This window comes from Schistocerca piceifrons, chromosome 7, assembly GCF_021461385.2.
Source record: "Schistocerca piceifrons isolate TAMUIC-IGC-003096 chromosome 7, iqSchPice1.1, whole genome shotgun sequence".
Taxonomy (NCBI): domain Eukaryota; kingdom Metazoa; phylum Arthropoda; class Insecta; order Orthoptera; family Acrididae; genus Schistocerca; species Schistocerca piceifrons.
In genome coordinates this window covers 581548187-581562717 of record NC_060144.1, presented here as the reverse complement: position 1 = coordinate 581562717, position 14531 = coordinate 581548187, and the positions used below count along the sequence as shown (strand labels likewise).

At 45.7% G+C, this 14531-nt stretch overlaps 1 protein-coding gene across 1 annotated transcript in view; it reads right to left on the bottom strand.

The window, feature by feature from the left end:
* The window catches only part of LOC124709096 (myrosinase 1-like), a 243696-nt gene that overhangs the window by 131258 nt on the left and 97907 nt on the right, over nucleotides 1–14531 (bottom strand). The window contains exon 4 of the mRNA XM_047240744.1: nucleotides 7940–8000. Within this exon, the coding sequence (XP_047096700.1) occupies nucleotides 7940–8000 (61 nt within the window). The remainder of the gene's footprint in view (nucleotides 1–7939; nucleotides 8001–14531) is intronic.

Below are 14531 nucleotides of genomic sequence, written 5' to 3'. Positions count from 1 at the left end.
TTCAGCAGATCATTAATTCTTCTTCACTTCACTCAGGGTAGTAATGTCATCAGCGAATCGTATCATTGATATCCTTTCACCCTGAATTTTAGTTCTACTCCTGAACCTTTCATTTATTTCCATCATTGCTTCCTCGATGTACAGACTGAACAGTATGGGGGAAAGGCTACATCTTTCTCTTACACCCTTTTTAATACGAGCAATTCGCTCTTGGTCATCCACTCTTATTATTCCCACTTGGTTGTTGTAGAAATTGTATATGACCCCTTCTCTCCCTATAGCTTACAATTACATTTTCTCGGATTTCGAACATCTTGCACCATTTTACATGGTCGAACGCATTTTCCAGGTCGACAAATCCTATGAACATGTCTTGATTTTTCTTAGTCTTGCTTCCATTATTAACCGCAACGTCAAAATTGCCTGTCTCTTGCCTTTACCTTTCCTAAAGCCAAACTGATCGTCATCTTCGCATCCTCAGTTTTCTTTTCCATTCTTCTTCTGTTATTCTTGTAAGCAACTTGCATGCATGAGCTGTTAAGCTGACTGTGCGATAATTCTCGCACTTGTCTGCTCTTGCCGTCTTCGGAATTGTGTGGATAGTGCTTTTCCGAAAGTCAGGTGGTATTTCGCCAGACTCATACATTCTACACACCAACGTTAATAGTCGTTTTGTTGACACTTCCCCCAATGATTTTAGAAATTCTGATGGAATGTTATCTATCCATTGTGCCTTATTTGATCTTAATTCCTCCAAAGCTCTTTTAAATTCTGATTGTAATACTGATCCCCTATCTCTTCTAAATCGACTCCTGTTTCTTCTTCTATCACATCAGACAAATCTTCACTCTCATAGAGGCTTTCAATGTATTCTTTCCACCTATCTGTTCTCTCCTCTGCATTTAACAGTGGAATTCCCGTTGCACTCTTAATGGTACCACCGTTGCTTTTAATGTCACCAAAGGTTGTTTTGACTTTCCTGTATGCTGAGTCTGTCCTCCGACAATCATATCTTTTTCGATGTCTTCACATTTTTCCTGCAGCCATTTCGTCTTAGCTTCCCTGCACTTCCTATTTATTTCATTCCTCAGCGACTTGTATTTGTGTATTCCTGAGTTTCCCGGAACATTTTTGTACTTCCTCCTTTCATCTATCAATTGAAGTATTTCTTCCGTTACCCCTGGTGTCTTCGCAGCTACCATCTTTGTACCTATGTTTTCTTTCCCAACTTCTGTGATGACCCTTTTTGGAGATGTCCATTCCTCTTTAACTGTACTGCCTACTGCGCTATTCCTATTGCTTTATATATAGCCTTAGAGAACGTCAACCATATCTCGTCATCCTTAGTACTTCCGTATCCCACTTCTTTGCGTATTGATTCTTCTGACTAATGTCTTAAACTTCAGCCTACTCTTCATCACTACTATATTGTGATCTGAGCCTATATCTGCTCCTGGGTACGCCTTACAATTCAGTATCTGATTTCGGAATCTCTGTCTGACCATGATGTAATATAACTGAAATCTTCCCGTATCACCCGGCCTTTTCCAAGTATACTTCCTCTCTTGTGATTTTGAGCAGAGTATTCGCTATTACTAGCTGAAACTTGTTACAGAACTCAATTAGTCCTTCTCCTCTCTCATTCCTTGCCCCAAGCCCATATTCTCCTGTAACCTTTTCTTCTACTTGTTCCCCTATAGCTGCATTCTAGTCTCCCATGGCTATTAGATTTTAATTCCCCTTTACATACTGTGTTACACTTTCAATATCCTCACACACTTTCTCTATCTCTTCCTCTTCAGCTTGCGACGTCGTCATTTATACCTGAATTATCGTTGTAGGTGTTGGTCTGCTGTCGATTCTGATAAGAACATCCCTGTCGCTGAACTGTTCACAGTAACATAGTCTCTGCCCTACCTTCCTATTCATAACGAATCCTACTCCTGTTAATCATTTCTGCTGCTGTTGATATTACCCTATACTCGTCCGACCAGAAATCCTTGTCTTCTTTCCACTTGACTTCACTGACCCTTACTATATCTAGATTGAGCCTTTGCATTTCCCTTTTGAGATTTTCTAGTTTCCCTACCACGATCAAGCTCCTGACATTCCATGCCCCTAATCGTAGAACGTTATCCATTCGTTGGTTATTCAGTCTTTTTCTCATGGTAACCTCTCCCTTGGCAGTCCCCTCCCGAAGATCTGAATGGGGGACTATTCCGGAATCTTTTGCCAATGGAGTTGTCATCATGTCACATCTTCAGTCACAGGGCACATGTCCTGGGGATTGCCTTCTGCATCCTCATGCCGCTGATCATTCCTGATTTTTCAGCCTTTAGGGGCAGTTTCCCACCCCTTGGACAAGAGAATGCCCTGAACCTCCGTCCACTCCTTCGCCCTCTTTGACAAGGTCGTTGGCAAAATGAGGTTGACTACTTATGGCGGAAGTCTTCGACCGCCAATGCTGATTATTAATCAAAATTTAAGCTGCGGTGGGATTCGAAACCGGGACCAAAGACGTTTTGATTATGAATCAAAGTCGCTATCCCTAGACTTCGAGTATTCGATCATTAGTGGCAGCCGCAACACTCGTGCGCCAACGATATTCTTTTTATTGCCAATTCAAGTGTCTAACTATAGCACCCAAACAGAGATCCCTAAAAACTGAAACATATTTTAAGAAATACATGTCCATATATTTCAAAGAATTTACCTAAGTAAATTGTAGTATTAATTACGGTACTGACAGAAATGAAACACCCTAAAGAGCAATGTCGTTTTATAGACAAGTGAATATTATAATTTCAGACCAAATGAATAGCACATGTCAAAAATTCACCCATCAATACACAGAGTATCTCCCTCTGGTGGCAACGCAGATATGTATTTTCGCATGCAAACGATCATAAAGGTACGAATGGCATCCTGCGATAGATTGTCCCAAGCATCTGGGACCTTTGATGGAATTCGGCATGGTTCTTGCAGGCTCTGGAGAACTAGTGAGCCTCCAGTTCATCATGATCCATAACATGTTCAGTTGGCGAGAGTTTTGGTGACCTTGCTGGCCAGGGAATTTGTTGAACATCTCGAAGGGCACATTTTGCTGCAGCGGCCGTACGTTGATGTGCATTGTCCTGCTGAAAAAGCACATCAACTTCCTGTTAAAGAAATGGAGTTGGCGTGGGGATAATATACTGTGTAATGTAGCGGGCACTGGTTATGTAACCCTACAGAAACACCAGAGGTGACAGCCAGTTATAACTGACGTAATAACCATGTAGCCTGGGGTGGGGGCCAGTGTGTGATGGGCGTGAGTGCATTCCGGAGTAGGCTGCTTACCAGGTCTACGCAGTACACTTGTACGACCATTCCTGGCATCCAGACAGAACTCTCATCACTGAAGGCAATGGAGTGCCATTTCATTCTCCACTCAACTCTTTTGTGACATGCTATGGCACACGTGATCTTAGCCCTGGTGCAGGTTGGGTTGGGTTGTCTGGGGGAAGAGACCAGACAGCAAGGTCATCGGTCTCATCGGATTAGGGAAGGACGGGAAAGGAAGTCGACCGTGCCCTTTCAAAGGAACCATCCCAGTATTTGCCTGGAGCGATTTAGGGAAATCACGGAAAACCTAAATCAGGATGGCCGGACACGGGATTGAACCGTCGTCCTCTCGAATGCGAGTCCAGTGTACTAGCCACTGCGCCGTCTCGCTCGGTTGCTGCAGGTAGGCGCTTCCCAATGGTCCTTGGTAGCACAGCAGGTTCAACTTATGCCCAAATTTCTTCCCTGGATGGTATTCGGTTGGCCATCGCTGCTAGCAGAATACGTCGATCTTGATATCCAGAACTTGGCCTACGAGTGTGGGAATGTTCCAAAGACTACCGCTCAAAGCAACTACACACCAACGGTACATTGTCCCCAACAAGAGCAGCAATCCATCAAAACATCCCTCCAGCTTCTCACAGGCCCACAATGGGACGCCTCTCGAATGGCTGAAGCTATTCAGCTGGAGTAAGTACCCGTCGGCGGGGCATGGTAGCACCCTAGAATGAAAGTTGTAAACGCTGTCCATCTCTAAACTCAGCATACTTACTGCCTGCAGATTTAAAAACAGAGAGTGTTCAGATTGGCCTCTCTAGTACCACATGATGGCCATGACAATGACAAACGAATCACTAACACCACAGTCTATAAGTATGCACATATTATACCCTTGTTGCGCGAAATACGGTCCTTCAGATCATTGTATTCCTTTTCTGACAATGTACACTACTGGCCTTTAAAATTGCTGCACCACGAAGATGACGTGCTACAGACGCGAAATTTAACCGACAGGAAGAAGATGCTGTGATATGCAAATGATTAGCTTCTCAGAGCATTCACACGAGGTTGGCGCCGGTGGCGACACCTACAACGTGCTGACACGAGGAAAGGTTCCAACCGATTTCTCATACACAAACAGCAGTTGACCGGCGTTGCCTGGTGAAACGTTGTTGTGATGCCTCATGTGAGGAGAAGAAATGCGTAACATCACGTTTCCGACTTTGATAAAGGTCTGATTGTAGCCTATCGCGATTGCGGTTTATCGTATCGCGACATTGCTGCTCGCGTTGGTCGAGATCCATGACTGTTAGCAGAATATGGAATCGGTGAATTCAGGAGGGTAATACGGAACGCCGTGCTGGATCCCAACGGCCTCGTATCACTAGCAGTCGAGATGACAGGCATCTTATCCGCATCGCTGTAACAGTTTGTGCAGACACGTCTCGATCTCTGAGTCAACAGATGGGCACGTTTGCAAGACTACAACCATCTGCAGAAACAGTTCGACGATGTTTGCAGCAGCATGGACTATCAGCTCGGAGACCATGGTTGCGGTTACCCTTGACGCTGCATCACAGACAGAAGCGCCTGGGATGGTGTACTCAACGACAAACCTGAGTGCACGAATGGCAAAACGTCATTTTTCGTATGAATCCAGGTTCTGTTTACAGCATCATGATGGTCGCATCCGTGATTGGCGACATCGCGGTGAACACACATTGGAAGCGTGTATTCGTCATCGCCATACTGGCGCGTCACCCGGCGTGATGGTATGGGAGGCCATTGGTTACTGATGTAGTCTCGGTCACCTTTTGTTCGTATTGACGGCACTTTGAACAGTGGACGTTACATTTCAGGTGTGTTACGACTGTGGCTCTACTCTTCATTCGATCCCTGCGAAACCCTACATTTCAGCAGGATAATGCACGACCGCATGTTGCAGGTCTTGTACGGGCCTTTCTGGATACAGAAAATGTTCGTCTGCTGCCCTGGCCAGCACATTCTCTAGATCTCTCACCAATTGAAAACGTTGGCCAATGGTGGCCGTGTTACTGGCTCGTCACAGTACGCCAGTAAGTACTCTTGATGAACTGTGGTATCGTGTTGAAGGTGTATAGGCAGCTGTACCTGTACACGCCATCCAAGCTCTGTTTGACTCAATTCCCATATCAAGGCCGTTATTACGGCCAGAGGTGGTTGATTTGGGTACTGATGGTTACTAATTTCTCAGGATCTATGCACCCAAACTGCGTGAAAATGTAATCACATGTCAGTTCTAGTATAATATATTGTCCAGTGGATACCCTTATCATCTGCATTTCTTGTTGGTGTAGCAATTTTAATGGCCAGTAATTTATTATGAACCACTGACATGGGTCGAGACGTTATAGGCATGACATCAATGACTGATCGTCTGCGCTCATATAGTACATCACCATGTACTGTTTATCTACGCCAGTGCAGTATGTTGTCGCTTCGCCTTTTTTCGGCGACCATCAGCACGGATATAGAAAACATAATAAAAGCACCATCCGTACAGTCCTTGAAGGCCCAACGGTACCATCCGGCCGCCGTGTCATTCTAAACCCGTAGGCGTCACCAGATGCAGATACGGAGGGGCATGTGGTCAGCACACAACTCTCCTGGCCGCTGTCAGTTTCCGTGACCGATGTCGCTACTTCTCAGTCAGGTAGCTTCAGAATTGGCATCACAACCCGCTTGCCAACAGCAGTTAGCAGACCTGGACGGTGAGCCATCCAAGTGAGCCAAGCCTGACAACGCTTAACTTCGATGGTGTGACGGGAACCGGTGTTACCATTGCGGTAAGGCTGTTGGCCTTTAGAAAGCATCACTTATGTGAAACTGAGTTTGCCCTTTCTTCTCATGATATCTTACAAACCATGCATAGAGGGTAACAGGCAGATTCCATATTGATAGATTTCCGAAAAGCATTTGACACGGCATGCCGCTGCAGAACAGGCTCCCAGACATGTAGTGCCTCAAAGACTACTTATGTAACAGGACACACTATGCTGTCCTGAATGGCGAGTGTTCATCAGAGACCAGGATATCGTCAGGAGTGCCCCAGGGATGTCTGACAGTACCGCTATTATTATCTATATACATAAATTACCTGGCGGACAGGGTAACCAGCAGTCTGCGGTTGTTTGCTGATGATGCTGTGATATATGGGAAGGTGTCATCGCTGAGTGACTGTATGGCGATATAAGTTGACTTAAACAAAATTTTCTAGTTGGAGTGATGAATAGCAGCTTCCTCTAGATGTAGAAAAATGTAAGTTAATGCAGATGAGTACAAAACAATCCCGTAATGTTCGAATACTCTGCTTGACATAGTCACGTCGTTCAAATACCGGCGCGAAACGTTGCAAAGTATCACGAAATGGAACAAGCATATAAAGATTGTAGTAGGGAAGGTGAATGGTAGACTTCGTTTTATTGGGAGGTGTGGTTCATCTGTAAAGGAGACAGCGTTCTTGATTACTGCTCGAGTGTTTGGGATGCACACGGGGCAGATTGAAGAAAGACATCAAAGTGATTCAGAGGAGGACTTCTGGATTTGTCATCGGTAGGTTCGAACAACATGCAAGTATTACGGAGATGCAGTGGGATCTCAAATGGGAATCCCTGGAGAGAAGGCGACGTTCCTTCCGAAGGGCATTAATGAACAAATTTATAGAACCGGTATTTGAAGCTACCTGCAGAACTCTTCTACTACCGCAAATGTACATTTCACGTGAGGACACCAAGATAATATAAATTAGGGTTCGTACGGAGGCATATCGACTGTCGTTTCTCCCTCTCTCTATTTGCAAGTGGTAGGTACCCTCCGCCACTCACTGTACGGTGACTTACAGAATATGTGTGTGGATGTAGGTCACTACCACAGAGGTGCAACGTACATTTGCAGACAAAACGGCAGAGAATTAGAACCATTTGGCAACAGCTGCAGAAAAAATCTATCCAGTGTGTGACGTCAGACAGTAGACGTGAGATACTGATTCAGAAAATGTGAGACATCCGGCGCTCACTAACTAACATCCTATGACCCGTGTGTAAGGACTGTTTACTTGAATGGCTGGAAGAGAACACTCAAGAATGGCTGCTGGCTACGAGACAGACAGTTATGGACCTAAATGAACATTCTAAAAGCGGCGACAGCAACTGTGCATAAATATATATGAGGCACAGAGACTGTTAACTTTGAAGTGTGTTTGTAAGGGCCCACCACCTACCATTTATGCTTAATTGCTTAGCTGAAAATGAAAGTCCTATTATATCTATTTCTCGTTAAAATTGCCTATATTTGGTTGTTGCAAACTTAATTTATAACTTAGCGTGCTTTGGAATGGAGATTGCTGCAGAAAATTACCTGCCATGAGTGTATGGACTCAGGAAATCGTTGAGAACACTATCTGACGTCACTTTTGTTGTGGTGTAATGGCTTTGAGAGTCGAGTGGTGATCTGAAAATGGGCAATTTTTCGTGTTTCAACGAACGATTTCGTTGCAAAGAAAGCGCGAGCGAAGTTGAGGAGAATCTTTAATCACATTATGGAGCTTGTGTCAGAATAAGGAAATATATGATCTTACTCGATATGGGCGGCTTTGATCCAAATTTTTCTTCTTCAGAAAGTACTGAAAGATATGGTGTCTTATGGCAGAAAATAGTATCTAACATCAAAATAAGTTTTTCAGTGAGTGATTCTTATAAAAAGACTGAACATTAAGTTCTACCCCCAACCTCATATTTCTCTCTCAGCCCCTCACCCACTCTCTCCCTCCCCCTCCCCATCTTCTCCTTCCCAATTACCCCCCCTTTACTCCTCTCCCTCCTCTCCCCCTCTATGCCCTCTGCCCCCTCTCTTCCCTCTTCCCCCACTCTGCCCTCTCACTTGCCCTTGCACTCTCCCATTCTTTGCCCATTGGAAAGTGCCTGTTAGTTAGCTCGTTCATTTCAGTATGTTTTATCTTTTTGAGAATCACTATAATTATTTTGCTATAATCTTTCATATTTTGCACCAACTAGTTTCAGTACATATCAGATCAAATAGCTCTAAGCACTATGGGACTTAACATTTGAGGTCATCAGTCCCCTAGACTTAGAACTGCTTAAACATAACGAACCTAAGGACGTCACACACATCCATGCCCAAGGCAGGATTCGAACCTGCGACTGTAGTAGCAGCGCGGTTTCGGGCTGAAGTGCCTAGAACCGCTCGGCCACAGCGGGCGGCCGGTACATATCGATACAAGGTTTTTTCACAGTCTTCTTCTTTGGCTACTGCCTTTATCCCGCATTGTGCGCAGGATCGGCAGGGTTAAGTACAGATGTGGCATGGTTAATTTTAAGGAGTGGCCGAATGCCCTTCCTGCCGCCACCCCATACCCCCCCGGGATGGAATTAGTGTACCCCAGCTGTCTGCGTGTAGTGGAAATCGGGAAATAGTGTGAATGTGTGTCAAATGTCTGCGAGTCGTGTAACTGAGGCGGGACGTGGGGACCAGCCCGGTATTCACCTAGTAGGATGTGGAAAACCGCCTAAAAGCCACATCCAGGCTGGCCGGCACACCGGCTGTCAATCCGCCAGGCGGATTCGATCCGGGTCCGGCGCGCCTACCCAAGTCCAGGAAACAGCGCGTAAGTGCTCTCGGCTATCTTGGCGGGTACAAGGTTTTTTTACAGTCTCTTTGCTAATTCACTGTGTCGAACACAGTCTCTGGACAGTCGGTATTGCTCTCGCTTGTTACAAGCCAAATGGCTGCTTTATTTGAAACGAGTCAATATACATGTGCAGTCCTAACCTGATTCTGGTGTTATTAGGGAGTTTTTTTCGTTGCCACGCGCTGTTCTGATGGAAGTAACCGTTGTTTGTTTGATAGAGACTCATGTTGTTAATATAGGCATTCCAGTGTACAAGAAATCTGGTGAGATCAGTCCAATTTATATTCAGTGCTGAAGTATAGTTCTCCATGTGAGGTTAACTGACTCTTGCTTGATCGTGGAATAAGTCCAAATACACTGCCGGAAAAAATGCAGCAGCCTCAAGACACCGTACTGAGAAGTCGTAGTGTGACGGTCAAGTGCGATCAGATGGCCCTCAGGAGGCCTGTCTGTTCACCCTTTGTTCTGACTATGGAGGTTCGAGTCCCGGTCGGGGCACACATTTTCAGCTGTCCACATCGAGGTATGACAACAACACCTGTCGGCAGCTGAGGTTGTCAGTTAGTCATCATTTATTCCAGGGAGAAGCTGCACGGTCATCAACAGTAACTGTTCTTTCGAGAACAAGTTACTGTCTTCATATACCTGTTGAAGTATTTCAGCCATTTGAATTGGGTCATATTGTGGGCCTGCGGGAAACCGGACGGATGTAACAACGTATTGCTGCAAACGCTGGAATCAGTGTCTCTGGTATGTCGCTCCTGTCAGCAGCGGTCTGTGGAACATTCTCGCACCCTAAGACCAGATCGTGGACATCTGTGTAGTAGAAATGCAGTCAGGGTCAACGTATTGTGCTAGCAGCAATGCTCCACCGAACAGCGTCTAGGGACGAAATCCGGGCTATGTTGCACCTGATGTGTCGTCAGGGACCAATCCGAACCGTCTGCTTGCGGCAGAATTACTATCACGTGTGACTCTGTCGAGGTTACCACTGATACCACGACACCAGCAAGTATGGCCACTCTGGAGTCATCAAACAGTTGACTGGGCAGTGGAACGGTGCTCTGTTGTCTTCAATGATGAGAGAAGGTTCTGTAGGTACGCGGGTGATGGACATACACGTGTGTGACCTAGAGTTGCTGAACCACCTGTTACAGAGTGCATTCGCCCACAGTACACAGGTCCGATCCAGACTTCACGGTGTGGGCGTCCACGACTTACAACTTGCGGTGGCATTTGATTTTTCTGCTGGGTAAATGAGACGCCCGGTAAACCTGTTGGGCAGAACTGGTGATTAGGATTGTGGAAAGGGCCAAATAAGGTGTAGGTCAGTTTCACTTCAAAATTGAAAGTCATTGTAATTTAATAACACATTTAAACCAAAACGGCACAAAGCCGAACCTTTGCAAATACGAGTTTCAAAAACCAATTCTTGCACGGCTGAAGGTCTCCGAACAAGAAATCTTAAGAATCAACAAATAAATTTCAAGTGACTGAAGACACACAGTTAAAATTGCAAACAAAACAAATTTTATATATATATATATATATATATATATATATATATATATATATATATATATATATATATATATATATATATATATATATATATGCTGAAAGCCTCAAGGCACGACCGAGCGAGGTGGCATATTACTATAATCTTTTGAGGCACAAGGCCGCAGTGTTTTCGCTTAAGGAGAAATTTTGATAATAAGGACTTAAGCGGCTGAAGGCCCACAGTTGGTTTTCCAAGAATTCAAAAACTACCTTAACCTTTAAGTTTTAAGTGGTCAAAAGCTCACTAAATGAAATGGCAACGCAACGACAATAACTAAATTTAAGAATAAGGTTTTAAGCGGCTAAAGGCCCACAACTGATTTACGTAAAACACAATAAAAAATTTTCTTTTAAAGATTGGCTATAATAGAGTACCAACAGACCATTAAACACCCATGAAAAGAACAATATAGACAACGGCACTCAGACACCTCCAGGAAGGGGAGGGGGGGGGGGGGGTGGCTGCCCTCGAAACGTTAACGTTCACTTAGATGAGACAGGTGGTGGGCCCAACTACACTTGATCCGTCAGTAACCCAACCAAGAGACACAGTCACGGACAGACCGACCAAACGACTCTCTTGGCACCAATCAGTACATGGCTAGTTCAAATGGCTCTGAGCAGTATGGGACTTAACATCTATGGTCATCAGTCCCCACATGGCTAGTCAAACATAAAATGTGACGCGTGTAATTATCCACAATCAAATATGTATATGTATTAAGCTGTCAAAACTACACACCGTGTTGGACAGCGACAACAGGTGAGGAAAGGACACTGCCTGATATTACGTTGGTGGCCAGGGTAGGTAACCGGAACACTAACGGCCACAAGGCAGAAAATTCCGCTGGTGCACTTGAATTATAGTCAACCAACATAGTTAATGCCACCTCATGGCGGCCAAATTTCAGCAATACAAACACTCGGTATTGCTCACAGGGAAACCTCCCCAACAACGAACCACCGAAACGAACCACACAACATGAATGGACGTCGCTTGGGTTCTTAAAACACCAGTCAACTTTGACTTCCTGGGTCGGTGAGCCACGAAGCTCCTAGCCATCGGACAGCTCCACACACGCTCCGACACTGCGCAGGGACCGACACCGGACCCAACCGACTGCACCGCGCGGAGATATCCTCCCTAGTCAGCACCAACCGACCGACTGCCCTCAGAATGCCGACAAGATCTAAAACGCGTCGTCCGGTAGGACGACTGACCAACGATCCACCAAGACCGCGGCCCGGCTCAAGTGATGCGTGGCGGCAGTGGTCGGGCGGGCCATGTCGACGCAGACCTCACTGCTGCTCCAACCCGACTGCACCAGTGCCTCGTTGCAACTCACCGACTGGCAGGTCTGGACTGCGCTCCAGACGCGTCCCAACTGACTGGCAGCGCGAACTCGAGACCCGAACTGGCTTACGACAGACAACGACCGGGAAGTAATAGCAGTCGATCAAAGATACTACGATGGGGGATGTATCGATAAGCGCTGCTAGCGCCGCTCACCGTCAGGCAAAACAGCAACTCAGTGGCACCAGTAATTTAAATTAACGTAGTGAGCAAAACGAGGATAATGGAATGTAGTCGAATTAAGTCGGGAGATGCTGAGGGAATTAGATTAGGAAATGAGACACTTAAAGTAGTAAAGGAGTTTTGCTATTTGGGGAGCAAAATAACTGATGATGGTCGAAGTAGAGAGGATATAAAATGTACACTAGCAATGGAAAGGAAAGCGTTTCTGAAGAAGATAAATTCGTTAACATCGAGTATAGATTTAAGTGTCAGGAAGTCGTTTCTGAAAGTATTTGTATGGAGTGTAGCCATGTATGGAAGTGAAACGTGGACGATAACTAGTTTGGACAAGAAGAGAATAGAAGCTTTCGAAATGTGGTGCTACAGAAGAATGCTGAAGATTAAATGGGTAGATCACGTATCTAATGAGGAGGTATTGAATAGAATTGGGGAGAAGAGGAGTTTGTGGTACAACCTGACAAGAAGAAGGGACCGGTTGGTAGGACATGTTCTGAGGCATCAAGGGATCACAAATTTAGCATTGGAGGGCAGCGTGGAGGGTAAAAATCGTAGAGGGAGACCAAGAGATGAAAACACTAAGCAGATTCAGAAGGATGTAGGCTGCAGTAGGTACTGGGAGATGAAGAAGCTTGGACAGGATAGAGTAGCATGGAGAGCTGCATCAAGCCAGTCTCAGGACTGAAGAGCACAACAACAACAACAACTACAACATAGTGAGGTGGAAGTACGTTAAAAACAGGACGTAAAATACATGACGGCGGGAACATGAGCGACGCACGGCTCAGTAAAGTAACCAATCCCCGCTACATTACACAGGTTGGTATCCCCATGGTACTGCCACTTCTTCGACAGGAAGGTGGTGTGCTTTCTCTGCTCGGCACTGCTCGTCCACATACGGGTGCTGCGTCGCAACCCGCTCTTCGCGGTGTACGTATAACAACTGTCCTGGCTAGCAGGAACGCCAGATCTCTCGCCAACTGAACACGTATGGGGCACGATGAAGCGGGAACTTACTCGCTCTTCACAGCCTGTGAGATCCATTGCCTAACTGCAACATTAGGCTCAAGATGTGTGGGTCTACCGCAGGATGCCATTAGGCTCCTTTTACGATGCTCGCTATTTCCAAGTCCGTGTCGATCTTAGTGCTGAGTTTTCACTCAGACAGCGCTTTGGCGGTATGCGGTGGTTTCCGTGTGTGATCGCTGGGCTGAGCTTAGCTGGAGGCGTGTGAGGAGGTGAGAGGTGGCTGCCTTGGCGTGGAGACAGTTCGGCTCGGCTGGGGTTGTTTGCGTCTGCACGCCGAGTGGGGCCCGATGGGAAGACCGGACGGTGATTTTACGGCTAATAGTGTGCCGTTTAACTTAATTCGCAAGGGGAGCAAAATCTCGTCTGTTCTAGTTTGTCGAGCTTGAGTTTGAAATACCTTCTATATACGGCGGGCTGTCATTTCGTCCTCCTGTCTCTCCGTGGCTGGGATTGCTATCCTCGTTTACCGTCCCATGGATGTATATCGATGGGGTACGCTGCTCTCCATACTCTACTAGACCCTGGTGATGGAAGTGCGTCGTTCAGCGGCACGTTAGTCTGGGCGCTTTATGTTTGATCTTCAAGTGCATAGTCCTCGAGTGGCACTCCTTAGAGTTTGCCTTGCGCAGTTAGATTGGAGTTTATCTGGTCTTGTGTTGCTTCCGCTTTCCGTTAACGAAGGTTAAGCTCGATTCGGCACTCCGTACGGCGCTTGGCACCTCAGCAGGCGGGTCGGAACCACCTTCGCGACTAAACGGAAGCCTTTGGACTGAGAGGTCTTGTGTTTTGCATATTGTTCATAAATTGTTGTTTTGGTATTAAGTTGGTGAGGTTTCTTATTTCCCGGCATTTGGTCTGTTGTCCGGCCCGGGATAGGTCTCGTTATTTTAAAATTCGGTCCTTGTTTTGGCTTAGTAAGATTTTGGTTTACTGCCCGGTGGTTCTGGTAGTACGCCGGGTCGCTGTGGTTGTGTTGCATTTTGTATGGGGCTGTGTGCTCGGAGCCGTGGAGTTCCATTTGTGTGAACTGCTTCACTGGGGAGTACTGATGGGGCCATTCGTGGTCCTCTGCTGTGTGAAATGATTTTATTATTATTTTAAAGTAACATTATCACTTAAATCATTTAATTCTTCTTGCGTTAATTGCAACTTGGGTACTGACAAATTTAGTAGTGTAATTACGGAAGATTTAATAGTAGCACATGCCCCTTTACCTGTTTCGTAATCTGTTAATACCGAAAGAGCTTAAGCTCATAGTCATATGATGCGATTTCCTTAAATTATTGTATTTTTATGTCATGTTATTGTTTCTTAAATTTGCTGATCACTGGTGTACTGTTCCAAGTATTAAAATGTTTCAGGTAGCTATTACTTGGGTGGAACGCGCGGAGCCGCAAC